The sequence below is a fragment of the Porites lutea genome, chromosome 6 (assembly GCF_958299795.1).
Source record: "Porites lutea chromosome 6, jaPorLute2.1, whole genome shotgun sequence".
NCBI lineage: Eukaryota > Metazoa > Cnidaria > Anthozoa > Scleractinia > Poritidae > Porites > Porites lutea.
This window is the reverse complement of record NC_133206.1, coordinates 13,961,183-13,977,444: the sequence shown is the minus strand read 5'-3', so window position 1 is coordinate 13,977,444 and position 16,262 is coordinate 13,961,183. Positions and strand designations below refer to the sequence as shown.

Below are 16,262 nucleotides of genomic sequence, written 5' to 3'. Positions count from 1 at the left end.
GCCAAGGAAACATAGTTCAATCTTGTTTTTGAGAGTAGAAATATGGCGGACAGACCTGCAGAAAACGGGCTGAGCGATACAGAAGGAAAAGAAGGCACAGAGAGACCGCAATCGGGAAGATCGAAAGGCTCAGCCGAATCTAGAAAGTCCATTCAAGATGCAGTTAGCAAGCTGACTGTTAAAGCTCTGAAAGAATTTCGTTTGAGTGATCCGAGTGATGTGGATACCGTTGTGACCGGTGCAGAAAGTGAAGGCCTTGTTCCCACTGCAACTTTAACCCAAGAGATTCCAACGTTTGATCCTAGAGGAGTACCAGGGGCGCAGACGCTGCTCTCTGAAGTAATTAGTGGCGATGATACAAGAGAGGATGAGATCGGAGCTGAAATTGATGGCGGAGACGATGAAGACCTATCTGAAGAAGAATATGGTTCCGAGGGTGAAAATGATATGGTGGTTCTTGATCCAGACCATGTGAGTAAACGTATATTTTATGTCAGTGAAACAGTTCTCAAATCCGTAACATTTGCTTTAGAGTTTCAAAGGATCAAAAAATGAGAAAGTTACAAATTACTAAGAAACACAGTTGCACTGAAGTGAAGCCACTTACTGTATGTAAGCTTATGCATAACTGTTAAACTAATCATCATCTCCCACCGAATCTGTCTGTTTATTAAATACAGTGTACATGTACAAGTTGTGGCTTAATTATTTGAATAGGCAAAGAGTTAAAAAATCAATTGGTTTAAATTGTCCAAACTGAAAATATATAATAAGCTCACAGTTATAATGAAAATTGTCTTTTTGGATAATTCCCGTTTTTTTTTTAAATTAAGAAAATCCTGGTATTTCATCACATCTTCACCTTCTGAATTACTTAACCTGAGGCTAGATGAATTCTTATTGACTTGTATGTGTTTTTCTCCTTCTTACAGCCTCTCATGGTCAGATTTCAAGCAGCATACAAAGCACATTTACTCAAGCAACAGGAAAAAGTTAATTTAGAACTCCGAGAACTGGTGAGTAGAGATTAGGTTACCTGCAAAGGATGCCAGGATGTTGCAGTGTATTTATGACTGAGAGGCTCTTGCTCTCAAAAGAGTTGACACAAGGTGGAGAAGGGTTTAAAGCCAGACTCACCTAGACACCCAGATCTTTCTTAAAAATTCATGATTTTTGGGGAAGAAAATTAAAAAGTGCAGATGCAAGGAAACTCACAAAAACAAGAGGTGGAGATTCATTGCACACAGCTCAGAGATTTGAAGATCATAATGAAACGATTCCAAAGCTTACCAGCTATCACACTATAGCATGCCTTAGCTACCATATACATGTAAATGAGAATTTGTTACTTTGTTGATACCTACAAAATGATGGAACTTGAATATGGAGTACAGTTTTACTAGTTAAGAATGCTTTGATTGTTTTTTCTTGCAACGCAGACTGAAGATCTCAAAACCAAGAAGCGTGAGCGGGAAGAGCTTGGTGTGCAGCTGTATGGAGTTCAACAGGAGCTTGCAAGACAGCAAATGCTTCTTGAGAAAGAACATGATAACTTTAATTCAGAAAATCATCTTAGGTTGCAAAGTGAAAAGCTTCTTGAAGAAACAAGAGCACTGCATGAAAAAACTACCGACGATCTCAAACATCAGCGAAAACAAGGTACTCATGGATGCACGAAAATAGTTACAGATAAAGTTCTCTTGGAGGCCACTCTCATTTTGCGGATACAACTTACTTGAAATCCATGGTCTTTCTCGTATTTGATTTTGTACTCTCGTCATTATATTTATTTCAGTTGGGAGTGGCATGAAGTAAGGAAAGCAAGAAAATATAGAGGTGCAGGACTGGTGAGAGTGGTGAGGGAACTGAACTCTCTCCTCTGTCCCTCTCCCTTGCTTTAATTTTTCATGCCCTTTTACTTTGTGCCACTCCCACCTGAACTCCTGGACCAGGCTAACATCTACAGGGTTAATAAGTATCCTTGTATATGTTATTATAGACATTTCTTCTTGTTGTTGTAGGTAAAGTTTACTATGCACAGTTAATTAAATGACATTTGTGGCTAATAATCATTGTACCTACCATGTGGGAAATTATGGATCTCAGAAATTTTTCAATCTCTAAAGTTTTTTTGGTTATTCTCAAAATGTCAGTTTTATGTTTATCTCTTTTGAGTTTTTTGACATTGTTCTGCAAGGTCTCAGATTTTCGAGCAGGGTCTTGTTGTCTGTGAGTCTCAGAATGCTTGAGACCTTTCACTGTATATCGGTAAACTAGACTTAAAATTGATACAGATAATGCAGGGGTTCTTGTGAGTTTTGTCCAGCATTTTGCTTGTGTGTTTTCTCCAGCTAAAGAGCTCAGAACAGAAGTGGAAAACCTAGCAGCTAGATTGCATTACATGGAGGAAGCTAAAGAGGATGTTAGGGCAGACATTGCTGTTATGAGAAGGGCAGCAGAGAAAGCAGACACTGAAGTGACTAGAGCAGAAATGGAGAAAAAGAAACAGGTTGGTGAAAAATAGTAGAAATTTGTACAAAAGTCTGCATAGTTGTTGTAATGGTGTGTCATTGTGTTGTTTTGTTTTTGTGCTATAGTTGACACATTCATTTTGAAGGTTAGCACCGTACCTTTCCCAACGTTTTGCATTTTAGATATTAAATTTGTACCCTTGAAGCATTGGCCCGGGGATGTCCCAAACAGCTGGTTTGCGGCTAATTTAACCGTCTGAAGAAGACATTGCCACCGGCTAAAATTACTCTGGAAAACAAAATCAGGGGTTATTTTAAAGGCGCAGTTGAATAAAAAAGCCGGCTCAGTTGAATAAAAAATCCAGCTTGCTACTTGACTATTATAGAAAAGTCTGATCAGGTTTTAAAGCTACATCCCTGTGATGGTGAAAAACTGAATTCTCTTAGTCTACCTCCTATCCCTCAAAAAAAGTTTGATCTAACTATCACAAAATCTTTTCTAAAGAAAAATCTGTAAATTCCATCATAGTTAGTAGAGAGGAGCTGTCTACTCAATATGATTCCATTACAGCCTCTGATCCTGGGCTACTGCAGTTGTGTCACTTACAATACAAAGTAAATACCTCATGTTACAGTATTTATTTATAACTTTACAATATTTTCGTCTCAGGTGAAAAAAATCATGTTCGATTATTTTACAGGATCTTCTGGTAGACAGGCTGACACAAACTGTTGATCGACTGAGAGAAGAGATTGATATGTTCGAGACTCAGGCTGTTGCTCAGCTGGAGGAAACTAAAGCTGCTCAAAAAGCTCTCTCAGAAGCAACCACAGAAATAGAGGTACATGTAGGAAAAAATACTTAAACTTTGTTGTACACTACCAAAACTAATGAATAATTATTTTTCCTGAAGGAGCAACTATTTTGCAAAATGAACAGCAAATTTATGATCCAGTTCCTGCCCGAAGTATTTTAACACTCTAACGATTTTTGAGAGAATAAATTTATCTACAGCGATCTACAGCAGGTTGTTGGAAAGTGATTGATGAACTTCAAAATCCTTTATTCATCAAGTCTTAAATTAAAACCGTTAGGTACAATCAGAAACCCAACATGTCTCGTTTTAAACTTGGTAAAACACTTAAGCAATTTTAATGAACCAATAACCCTTTAAGTCTTAATATCCACATATAAATTCTCCATTCCAATCTTTGTACATTTCCTTAAAGAATTAGCTGAGAAAGTTTGATAACAGATCAAAGCATTTTCTCTTTAGTGATCATTGTATTAACTGTCATAACTATTTCTCTTACCAACATATGGATATTGTTGGGAGAAAATTGTTGTTGGTCACTATTGGGAGTTTAAGGGTTAATACTTTGAAAATTTGAAATGTGTTTCCTGCTAGCAGAGGTCTCCCACGTAGCAGAGAATGAAATGTGTAAAATGCAGTGGACAAAAATTTCCAGTCTTCATCATTCCTCAGACTGGAAGAGAGCAGAAGGATTTTACCCCTGTTGACTTTTAAAAAAATCTCCTAAGTTGTGGCCAACCTTGAGGACTTCAAGACTTACTTCTCATGAATCTGTTTAGGCTCTTCAACTGGAGAAGAAGCAGTTGACTCAGCAATGGTACAGTAGCTTGATTGGGATGAGAAGACGTGATGAAGCATTTGCCGCTATGCAGGAAGCATTGAGGTGAGGCATTGCCATGCACCTCCTATTTAGTACTTACAGTGTCCACAGAGAGACTAGATTCATTTATAATTTATAGTGCGATGGCAATCACTTAATGATGTACAGCAGTAAATATACCAAAAAATGGAAAAGACAGAGAACAGTACCCCCATCACATTTTTTCAATTCCAAGAAATCCCCTGATTTTCCAACTACGTTACCTTAGGGCACATTCTATAGTAAACACTCATCATATCAGTCATATCAGGTCTATGTTTGTAATAACATTCACACACAAACTCCCAATGAAAGAGATCAAATTTTAAGCAGGTTCAAACAACCTTTTTACTCGAGCTTTCCCCATAGAAATTGGGAGGGGCAGGAATAGGCCCTGGCATCAGTTATCACAAGTCCTGGCGTGAATATTCCTGAGATTCTAATTTAAGCTACCAGCTGGTTTAGCGCAAACAACAGTGAGTACCACATTTGACAGTTTAGCGGAAATAAAAAATAAAAGTATTGGGAACTATGTTTATACTTTCGTGTGTGCAGTTCCTTAAATGGGGAAGTCAAAGTGAGGTCAATTGCTTCAGATAAACCTTAACTGACATGCCTGTGATGTTATAATCAGCCGGAACGTCTTACAGGTTTTACAAATTTCAGGCTTTTGTTTCCACGGCCAGTTAATTTAAAGACTTGAATTGAACTTAATTTAAGCAGAATTGTTCAGCGCAATGTTTTCTGGAATATGGGTACATTTAGCGTACACCTCGGACTGTTAATAAATTTCTAAAATCTTTAACTTTTAGTCTACAAAGGCAGAGAATCCAGGCCATAGAGACAGAGATTGAAGGATACCGAAAGTCAATCAGCAAAGCACAGGAACAAAATGAACAGATCACGCTAATGCATAACAAGATTGAGGCTGATATCTCAATGGTGAAGAAACTGATCGCTGTCAGCAGAAACAAGCAAGAAGTGCTCAAGACTGAGTACAGCAAGTATTCAAGGACATTGCATGAAACGGAACAGCAGCTAAACAGAGCAGAAACTGTAAGAGTGATATGTGATATTTGCATTCGAGCTTTATGGCACTGTCATGTGCAATTTAATTCAACTTACATGTAGCATAAGATTATTTTCAATCCTGGAATTCACCACAGAATTGGAAGGGGTTTGCTGGAAACATCGGGGGAGGAACAGAAGATTCAACCTCTTTTCGTGTTTCACACCCACCCTCCCCCCTCCTCCCACTTCAACCAGCACTTTTCGTGAAGCCGTCTTCATTCGCCGAAAAGTTGCCGAGAAGAAACCGGCAAACCTTTCGAGAGTACAAGAAATTTGGGTCGACTCCTCCGAGTTTTCGAGAAGTCGAGATGATTTTATCTTTTGCAGGTAGTCCCTGTCCCACTCGAGCTTGAAATCTGCTTTGCGAAAATTTTAAAAACGGCATGAATGGCTTTAGCCGGAATTGAGAGTTTCCTATCAACCAGTTAGTCACGTGACTTATTTTGAAATTTGTATTGCCTCATACCAGGAAGTGACGCTGAAGGACAATGAGATCACAGCCCTGAGAAAACAGACTGAGCGGGAATTTCTGGAGAAGATTAAAATTGAAGATAATATCATGGAAAAAATGAGAAGTCAGTTGACTCTGGACAAGGCTGCACAGTATACCAAGAAAATGACAGACAGGCTGAGAAAACGAGCTACAGAATTGGTATGTGTTAATAAGCCTCTTAACCCTGTATGTTTTGTCAATGAATTATTCCTGTTTTTTGGGCGATAAAAGTGGTGCACTTCGACTTGATGAAAAATAACATGGCGGCACTAAACAATGAACGGGTAGTTCAAATCGATTTTATGTTCCTGCCGTACTATCCAGAGTTAAATTTTTTTTTCTGTCTTGTTACTGAATTTATTACTTAACTAAGTCTCTGTTTAGTTCCTATTTTTAACGTATCACTCCGCGAATTTCATTTTATTTTACTTTAATACTTCTTTTTGACTGGGGAGCCCAGGCTTCATAAGCCTTCTCGGTTTCTTCTGGGCTCCCTTGCCAACTTACAATTCCTATATGTATTATATTTTGGCTAAATAAAAATGAAGTGAAATGAACTCAACTTAACTCCTTGCTAAGATTTGAAATCTCGGCAACGTGCAACTGCAAACTGCGGTTTGCGGTTTCCTATGAAAAACCTGATGCTAAAGGTCTCTATTAACCATGAAAAACCTAAAGCTAAAAGTCTCTAATCAAAAACGTCGACTTAAGGGAACGTCTGACCACCTTGCCGTCCTTCAACACTCAGGGTAAACGTTTCGTGTTTGTTTTTCTCAATCGCTAATTTTTATATACTTCAGTCAATGTATAGCAGTCTTGTAGCCACACCGTCTGTTTGCCCCTTTTTCTCTTCTAGCCATGAGCAACTTTCAGAATTAGATCTGAGTAGGAGAACAAAGTTCGGATTAAAATCAGTTCCGTTTGTTCCCACGACTCTTACTTCTTTGCTGTTAGTGTTGCTGAGTCGATAAGGAATCTTCAGGACACTATTAGACCCATTGATGTGCTGAATGATCAATAAAGAGTCACGAAGTAGACCTGAAAACTCGAAATCGTACTCAGTGTCGTCATTAAATCTGAAGGCCTCTTAACCAAGCGATTGAACAGGCTCTGTAGTGAGTGATAGGACGAGCCTTCTCATAGGCTTCAGAATTGCCACATTTCATTTTTATCCCATTTGTCTTACAGGAAAGCTCAGTGGCTGAGGTCGAGAACGAGATTTCCAGAGACATTCTGGACATCTCCAACACCACAACTCGTGTTCGCCAGTTGCAGGATATAATGGATAACTTAAATGAAGAGATTCATCAAAAGAATGCGACCATTTCCAAGATAGAAGGGGAAATCGTGAAGAGGAACGCCATTATTGAAAGAAAACAAAGCACAATTGACCAGTACAATAAACGGATTGACCAAATGAGGAACAATAGTGGGGTACGTGGCTAATTTGTCTGCTACAGCTGGACAATATACCTACTTAGATTTGTTTTAGTTTTTGCAAAGTTCAATGGCTTTTTTTTCTCGTCTTTATCAGGGAGAAGAAATCGGGCCACTGGAGCTACAAATTCATACCTTGCAGAAACAAATTGAGGCCCGTTTAAACGAAATTACTGAACTACAGCAGTTCTGGCTAAGAAATCAAAGCGAACTGGTAAAAACCTTAAAAGATGTACAGAAACAATCAGAAGACATGGAATATCTCAAGAAACAATACACTATCCTTCTACAAAAGAAGTTGAGGATTGAAGGTATGGCCGGGATATAAAATACTGGACAAACTTGGAAAATATAAACTGCAATTCGTTTAGAGCGATTTTCGTAGGACCTTGAAAAATAGTTTCGGTAAGTGTTCGTTATTTGTTATATCAGCCGATGGATAAAAAGATCAAACATGGACTCTTTGTTTTTCCGCCAAAGAAAACCATAGTATGGAGAAGGCATTGTTCGATTAGCCAACCGTGTTGCAGTATGAGGTCAAAGCGAAGTATCGATTGATTTCTAGAAAGTTCTCGGGCATGGAGTTTTTTCACCCGAGCGTTCGCTTAACCAACCAAAAGCCACGCGAATTTGTATTCGTTCGATAAACCAGTCAAATCGCTCTATTTCCGTTTGTTTCTTGTTTATCTGTTCTGTTCGCGCGTTTATATTTCAAGGTCACACGAAAATCACTCTAACCTTAGAATAAGTACTCGTTCACAAGTGGTTGTGAGCTCAAAATCGAACTGGATTTTGTTTGGATACGAAGGGAGAGAATAACCGGAATATCCGTTGAAAAAACCTTTTGTAGCAAGATCAAGAAACAACAACAAATTCAGCCCCTGTTTATACAGAGAAAACCTGTCCAGGATAGAAGGGTCATCCTCCAAGCCAAGTCAACTACAGTAAACGTTTATATGAGAGTAAAGTTGACCCCTTTTCCTGAGCCAACAGAGCTCGTGCATGCTCTGATTGTTTCACATTGACCAATTTCCCCGGCTGGGCGAGCTAAAGTGTTAATTATATGGAGAATAGTTGGCCCAGCTGGGCGGCTGACCATATCATCACCAAAGGGTGACCCGGCTAGGTAGATCATCCTTCGGGCCAACCTCGTCACCAGGGCGTTTTTCCCTGGCTTTGAAGGTGGGGCGGGAAAACGGACCTCCAAAGCCAGGGAAAAGCGCCAGGGGGACGAGGTTGCCTTCGGGCCGAGCCAACTCTTTGAAAATTACTCCGTTGGACCGGATAAATATGCTGTTTTTCTTTTAAGGACGAAGGATCAGCGCAGCTGATTATTGCGCGGCCTTCTGTGCGGGATGTCCCGAGTTCGATTCCCAGGTGTGACCTCAAATCCTTGTTTCGACTTCTTTCCTTTCCGTATTGCTTTACGTAGCTTTTAAGTACCCGTGAAACGGTAAAACGAAGCACTGATGGAGAAAATGGGGGGGGTTGTAAAATGAGCGCACCGTCGGCCTCAGGTTTGTTAGTCAGATGACTATTTCCAGTTACCGACGTAAAATAAGGACTCTTTACACTTACCTTTCTTTTTGAGGTCTTCTCGGAAACACTCAACTCGTGTGTTTCATGTGTTGAGTCTTTTCGCGACCACACAATCTCGGGGGTTGTCTTATTGCCCTCTCTTCTGTCTACGTTTCATCGTAGGTGAAATCAACTCGCACAACAGTGAGATGCAAGATATTGAACGAAATATCCGCAGTATGCAGAACGACATGACAAAACTGAACACGCTGATTACCAAAGAGAGTGGGCTAAGAGAAGCTTTGCAACAGGGGACCGTGTTGATGGAGAGCGACTTCATTCAGGCGCTCAAAGTAAGTGATTAATTATCTACGACGCTGTTTTACTTGTGCTTCTTCCACTCGAGGCGCTGGACATCCTTGAGCTTTGGGTGGGGGTTGTAAGTTGTCCACCCTTAGAATCTGGGAAAGTATCTTGCTTAAAAAACAGAGGTGAAGAGGAGAACTTCTACATAGGTTGTGCGGCAAAACCATTTGACTGGATCAATCTCGCACCAATTTTTCTCCAACCCTCTTCACCTAAATTCTTTTTTTTGGTTCAGTTTGTTTGTGTAGGAAGGATCAAATTGAAAACATTACCCTAATTTGTTAAGCTACAATCCTTTTTGCTCGAAATCCAGTGGCATAACACTTTATTTGTAGATCTGCTGAAGCCAAAACAGATTCCTTATTATTGTCTGTTTTAATCTGTATGATAGGAGGCCGAAAGAGAGTCTATAGACATGCAGAATCAGATCGACGCGCTCAAGGAGGAGAAAGAAAGGCTGCTCAACAGCCTAGTGGAGGCAGAGTAAGTGACTTAGTTCACAGAGCGAACTGTTAAATGCAGGGTTAAGTAAAGAGGCAAAGAATGAAGCTTCTTTCTGGGCTCATCCGCGGTGTAAGAACCTGTAACCATCATGAGTGACTTAAAACAATGAAAACAAAAGAAGTCAACGCGATGGGGCTGAAGAAAATAAAAGGTACAAAACTAAGAAAAAACTTCGAAAGTCATTATACCAGGTAAACCCGAATTTTGACAGCAAAGCTAGCTCCGTTTGTAACCCATGGCGGTAGCCGAAGAGTTTCGACTGTTGTTGCTTGATTGTTGCTAGCATAAATCATCTGGACGACAAATAGCCGGGCTTAAGTCATCTAGCTGGCGCAGCCGTACCCTTAAGAAACATTCTTTCAAAAGTTAAAATATTCTTCAAAATATATATTTTCAACGGTACTTGTTTGCTGTCTTTAGGCGTCAGATCATGTTGTGGGAGAAGAAGACGCAGCTAGCTCGTGAAGCTAAGAACGCTGTTGACCTGGAGTACGGTCAAGGCGAAATCAAAGCCATGAAAGCAGAGATACACAGAATGCAGGTCAGAAAACTTTCCTTTGTTTAAGAATTATAAACACTCTATTTTGTCATAGACAGTAATAACACTGTTATGTCGGAGGCGAAGCCGAATCATATTAACACGGACACCAAATGAACCAAAATAGCTTGGTCGAACAACTGCTAACATGGTGTGTTAACGATGCAACATTGTTTAACCAATATGGTTCTGATTAATCATACCTAACACCGCCGTCCGACTTCCCTTACGCAGCTTTTGAAATTTTTTTCTGTAAAGAAACTCTAGTAGTTGTCCTGTTCGTCAGCTTTTCCGCACTATCAAATGAAAGTCGTCAATGAAAAGAAAAGAAAGTACAGCTAGTGCAAGTGAATAAAGTTTGACTTCTCGCTACGTACCCAGGGAAGATCAATTGAGACACCGACAGTAGAACTGAATGTATCTGTTTGGTTTGTGTATCAGTTGGTATGACGTCACAGTAGGCTGAAAGACTGCACGAGACGTTCGCGGGCGCGCGCATTCAATTGCGTCAGAAAGGCTAAGTTGTGTTGCAATCAGTCCACTTTGCTTCTTTACGTATGGCTGTTTTCCTTTACAGTTCTGTTCAAATGCGACATTTAATTTTTTAACTGGTACTCTTCCTGTGGAAAGAAATATAAACCAGATTATTCAAAAATGTAATTCTCGACAGTTGGAGACGTGGCAACCCATTTGCAGTTGGGCCCAAAATAGTTTAAAACTGTAAGCGCTTTTTTTTCACCCGTTCCTACGGATCTGGTGCTATTACAAATACCTTTCCTCATATTTTATCCACCACAGAAGATGTTTCGCAGCCTTTTTTTAACATCAGTAGTGGCGCAAATTCTAAGCCTTAACGCTTTTGTAGTTATGTTAAGGAATTCAAATATAATTTCCTAAACAGTTTACGGTGACCCGTATTTGTCAGATAACTGTCTCCTTCTCCGAACTATTTACCGTGAATATTTTTGTCAATGAAATCATAATATAACCCACATAGCAAAGAAACTGAGCCACTCATTTACTTGAACAATTGATCTCAATTCAGCGCTTGTCTTTGAGACCAGCTGCTAACGATTTCTAATTTGTTTCTAGGTTCGTTACTCGCAGCTGATGAGGCAGCAGGAGAAGATGATTCAGGATATGGAAAAGTCTGTTGTGCGGAGAGAAGTCATCATTACACGGTAACTACACACTGCGCAGCGGTCCGACTCTATCTTAGTGCCGTTTTCTATTCAGTATCGAAAGTAAAAAATTTAATTTTGCTTTTGCATAAGCAGAAGCTAAAGCAATAGCCTGTGAACAGCAAAGCAGCAGTGAGTGAAGCGAGCAGCAGTGAGGGTGATGTGCATGTGTACCGGCTTTCGGGCCGGTTAGAATAGCCCACGTTCGATATATTAAAATTCTAACATGACTCCGAGAAGGGTCAAAATTGCAAATGTTTCACGACTCTATAGACCCGCAATTCCCAGAGGAGACTTGGGCACAAAGAAAACCAAACCAAATATAGAAAAATGACCAGAAAGCCTCGGAGGCATGTTAATATATTGAACGTGGGCTATTTGTCTGATTTGTTACGTATCCGCGCGCATTTTCCCACGCTTGGAGCCGGTTGCACATGTTTTGATCTGATTGACGCATTGGATGTCGGCCTTTGTTGCGATTGGCCACAGTAATGGACCTTTTTAGCTTGTTAATTTGGCTGCTATTTCAGACCACGTGATGGTACCCCAGAGGACTGTTTCTTTTAAATCTCGTCCTGCATCCACGTGCATATGTATGCATAATTTATGAAACTACAAAAGGCAAATTCCCTGAAGGACATCACAGGGTCTGAGTTGCTGAAACAAAACATACAAGCTAAGAAGGTCTATTTCTTTCGTTTGGGTTTATTACGTACGCATAGCCGATTTGATTAAACTAAATAAAAACAAACAAACAAGCAAATAAAAGCAGAAGACAGAAAAAAACAACCACCATGGTGTCAAATCGAAATACTAATTTGAACGTAACCCATCCATACACCGGTGGAGAGAACGAGCAGATTTAGGGCACAAAGTCAGAAGTGTGCAGCCGGACCGATCATTTTGAAAATGGAATAGGCTTTCAGTGAGAGTTTTTGCTAAAATCTTGTCATTGTGATGCGTGCTATTCGGGATACACTGACCTCGCTGGACAGTGCTGATTAAAAGTAAAATTTTCTTTCAACTGGACGGGTCTGACCGGCCAATTCTGACTCATTTTATGCGCTCTTTAATTCGGCCACGAGTAAGGCAAAAGATACAACCAGCCGACATGCACGAGAAGAATAGTGTTCTGTTCTGATTATTTCTAATTTGTTTCTTAACTGCTGTTTTTCTTAGTGGAGATGCTCAAGCCAAGATGGGTAAGGTGACAAACACCAAAGGTACGTTCCAGAAGAAACTAGCTGAGATGAAAAAGAAAATCAAGCAGACAAACCAAGATGCAAACGCCTGCGACACTGGTAAGCTGTTTATTTTTAGTTTGGTTCTTCCGGCTGATAAGCCAGAGGATGCGAGTTTGGAGTTAAGGGTGGGGAGGGGGTTTATTTTGTAGTCGAAAGGCGCGATTTATTTTTAACGATTGCAATGGTGAGCTTTTCACAAGTGAAGATATCTTTTCAGGCGAAAAAAAATTGGTGTTATATTACATGCATCTTTCATGACTGCAACGAGTCTTCCTATCACTCAATAGCTAGATGGTCTGCCTTTAAAACTGACGTGTTAGGGTCCAACTCCCATAAAGGCAAAATGAGGAGTATGTTGTGTACCCCTTTAATCCCAAGTTCCTTGTAGTTCCTGTGCGTTTCACAAAGACGAGCAAGGGGGCTAGTGCATTAGCACAAGGAAGAAGAAATCGCCAGGATAACAATCGCCTTCTTTCTTTCTTCATGGAATTTAAAATGTTGAACAAAAAGGATTGCTTGTGGGAGTATTAGGTGCTTAAAAAAGCTGTTACATTGTTTAATCTAGATATTCAAGTGCTCCGTGAAAAACAGATGTCAGTGAGCCGCGAGTTAGAAGAAAAACAGACGACGTGCCAGCAGCTACAGACCAGTGCTGATGAGTTGGAGGTGCAAATAGACACACTATCGGAGGAGAGGCAGAGGGTGAGTTTCCAACACCTGAATTACAACTCCTACCCCCTAGTGAAAGATTGTGTCATATCTTGGTCATCGCCCTTTGCAAGGAATCTGTGCGGGGGGAGATGGGAAAGGGTGTTCTCGACGTTTCCCGGCCGACATTTCATGGCGCCATCACTGGTTTCCCCGCGAAATGACGTCTGAGAAATTAGCGCAGAAATTCCATACTGATGACGTATCACTACCCAGATCTGGGTAGTGCTTCTGATTGGTCGTCCCACCTGGGATATTTGCTTCAACCAATCAGAAGCACTACCCAGATCTGGTTTGTGACGCGTCATCAGTATGGACTTTCTGCGCTCGTTTCTCAGACGTCATTGCGTGGGGAAACCAATGGTGGCGTCGTCAAATGTCGGCTGTTTTCTCAGGCTACCCCAGCCTCCTTGTGACACAAAGAGGCCTCCGCAGAGAAGAGGCCCACGTTTGAGAAGGTGACCACCATTCTTCGCTTATTGGGTTACGGGAGGTACGACTGTGCCTTGGTAGAGTGAACGTAAATTCATTCCCTGCTATCATAGATGTTAAAATGAACTGGAAGTTAACTTTATTTGGGATATATATGCATCACTTTGCACTGTTTGCATTATGAATTTATGCTACAAAAAATTTCGTCGTGTGAGACGTTTATGTCGTCTTAAGACGACTTTAACGTCCAGGATAAAAACGGTAAATACGACAGACGCATTTAACGTCTAACGGCATTGACGTCTTCTGTTAAGTTGCGTTTTTTCAGACGCACTTAATAGACGACTTTAAGGTCACAGACGTTAAGTGCGTCTAGTATAAAAACGGGATGCCGTAAATTGGGACTCATTTATATCCAACTCGTCCAGAGATGACTGGGAAGAGTCAGAATTGTGTATTTTTGTTTCTTTTTTACAAAAAACTCTGGTTTTTTAGTGTTATCGTCTACTTTTCCGCATCGCGTTTTTACACCAGCCGACTTAAACGTGTCAGACGTTAAATACGTGTAGATAACTTTAACGTCTCTAGCATAAAAACGGCCGATCGCATTGCATGTGAAAGTTTTCAGCAAAATGTTATTTATACCTAATGACACCTTCTATTCACTCGTCAGAATCTGGCCGATATCGTGGCTAAACAACAGAAGCTGAAATATTACACTCAGTTAAAGAATGGACGCTACACACCGCTGTGCAAAACACCAGAGACACTAGAGAACGAGCTCCAGAAACAGCGGGCTCGCCTCCAGTCCCTCATGACCATCGTGGATCGCTTGAATCAGGAGTTTCCTCAAGCTCAGCCGGCATTGCGCAAAATCACACTCTCCCTGGGATACAGAGGATTACCTGAAGAAGCTGCAGCGTAGTTTGTACCTACTCCTCCCATAGGAAAATTATGTTATATCGAGAATAGTTTATAAGTAATTCGATTTTTGTTCTTGGTGCTTAGCGAACAGATTATTCTCATATTTGCCTCTTCGTTAATGGCACGATGGTATTGTATTTAATTTCTTGAATGTAAATAGTGAACGCATGTCAAAAGTAAACTTGAGAATTTGTAAATTCACCGTGATCAAATAAACAGCTTTGAATTCATTCCCTAGCCGACTCATTTTTGTTCAGTACTAGGTATTTCCGTGCAACAGTGGTCTATGAACTTGGCCTCATTTGAAACCGAGGGCTTCTTGAACTCGGGAGTAAGCCACCGGAACCACCTCGGCTGGAGGGGCTGAGATTATAGGATGGACAGTTCACGACGTTTCATACTGCGGAATGATGCTTTCCGCTCCAAGAATCCCGATTCCCTTCTTTGTTTGGTACGCTGCGTCCAAGGGAATAATAGGGCTTCGTCCTCGTACCTACCTCCAATCCTAGAGCAGACCCTAAAAACATGTGTATGGGAGGCTATTCACTGTTTTGGGGCGGAACAAGTCGTAGCCTGTGCCAGGCTCTCAGATAGTATAGTGGGGACGTATTTAGCCTGTGCCAGGCTCTCAGATAGTATAGTGGGGACGTATTAAACGACCAAAGCGAAAATAAGACGCGCGCGACTTGGGAAAGGGGGCGAACGACTTTTCACCACTATCTCGGAGCCTGGAACAGGCTAAACAAGTCGGTGCTCAACATGCAAACTCAAGGTTCTCTCCTACCCGTCCTACGGAGCGAGAGAGAGATTAGATTAGACTGTTCACAGTCCTCTATTTTCCTGTAAGATCATCGAGATCGAGCGCTTTGCGTTACGGGCTGCCATCTTGCATGAGTGTCAAAACTACTTAGGGGGCGGGAGCGGTTTGGGAGGAGGCGAGATAAATTATAATCACCGACGCCCACTCGGCAGGTACATTTAAAAATCAAGATAGCCGTGACGGTAAGACGCGGTATATCTATTTCGATCTCACGAAAAAAGAGGGGACTGTGAACAGTCTAGAGAGAGATCGAACGTTCAAACTCGTCCCCAGGGTCTTCTCGCTTTCCAATAATGGAAAGCGAGAAGACCCTGGGAACGAGGTAGGCGAACGTTTGAGCTGGCTAGGGCAAGCACGTGAGTTTATTTTGATAAAGACACTTTCCGTTCTCCCCTGGGGTCATTGGCGACAAATTTCTCACCAATCTGCCCCTCCCTCGAATCGTTTGTTTGTCATCACCCGGATTCTTGAAGATACGTGGCCAGACCCAGCAAGGGTCTCTCGAACCTGGGAACGAGGTTGCTTACATGTAACATGGCGTCCCGTTTCGTGACAGGGTTGGAAGACAAAAGAGCTGTTTACCTTTACCGGTAGGGTGAAAATTATTTCGTCACTGAATTTGCGACAAAATCGTAAAAATGCTCTCGGCAAGTCCCTAAAACCTCAAATAAACCTCAAACGTTACTTTTTCACCTTCATTCCTCTTCTTTCAAGTGATTTCAGTGATTTGGTTATGCACCTATCAATGTTAAGCCCCAGGGTGGGGGGGGGGGGGGCAGGCTACCCACGGGAAATTGACTGAGAGTGCCTTCCCCTGGGTAGGGATTTTGACATTTAAGCGTTGCCCCAGGGTCGGGAATTTGACATGGCCGCCATCTTGG

The 16,262-nt window shown here is 41.2% G+C and overlaps 1 protein-coding gene across 1 annotated transcript; it reads left to right on the top strand.

The window, feature by feature from the left end:
- The first annotated feature begins 8 nt into the window (after positions 1 to 8).
- On the top strand, positions 9 to 14,791 carry LOC140942363 (coiled-coil domain-containing protein 40-like). The gene is made up of 17 exons (XM_073391318.1): positions 9 to 471; positions 933 to 1,016; positions 1,440 to 1,659; positions 2,352 to 2,509; positions 3,173 to 3,313; positions 4,066 to 4,169; positions 4,958 to 5,201; positions 5,686 to 5,868; positions 6,898 to 7,143; positions 7,244 to 7,457; positions 8,848 to 9,017; positions 9,422 to 9,513; positions 9,955 to 10,075; positions 11,165 to 11,253; positions 12,433 to 12,554; positions 13,063 to 13,199; positions 14,311 to 14,791. Exons 1-17 carry the CDS (start codon positions 43 to 45, stop codon positions 14,560 to 14,562), a joined length of 3,006 nt encoding a protein of 1,001 aa, XP_073247419.1. The 5' UTR covers positions 9 to 42; the 3' UTR covers positions 14,563 to 14,791.
- Positions 14,792 to 16,262: the final 1,471 nt, after the last annotated feature.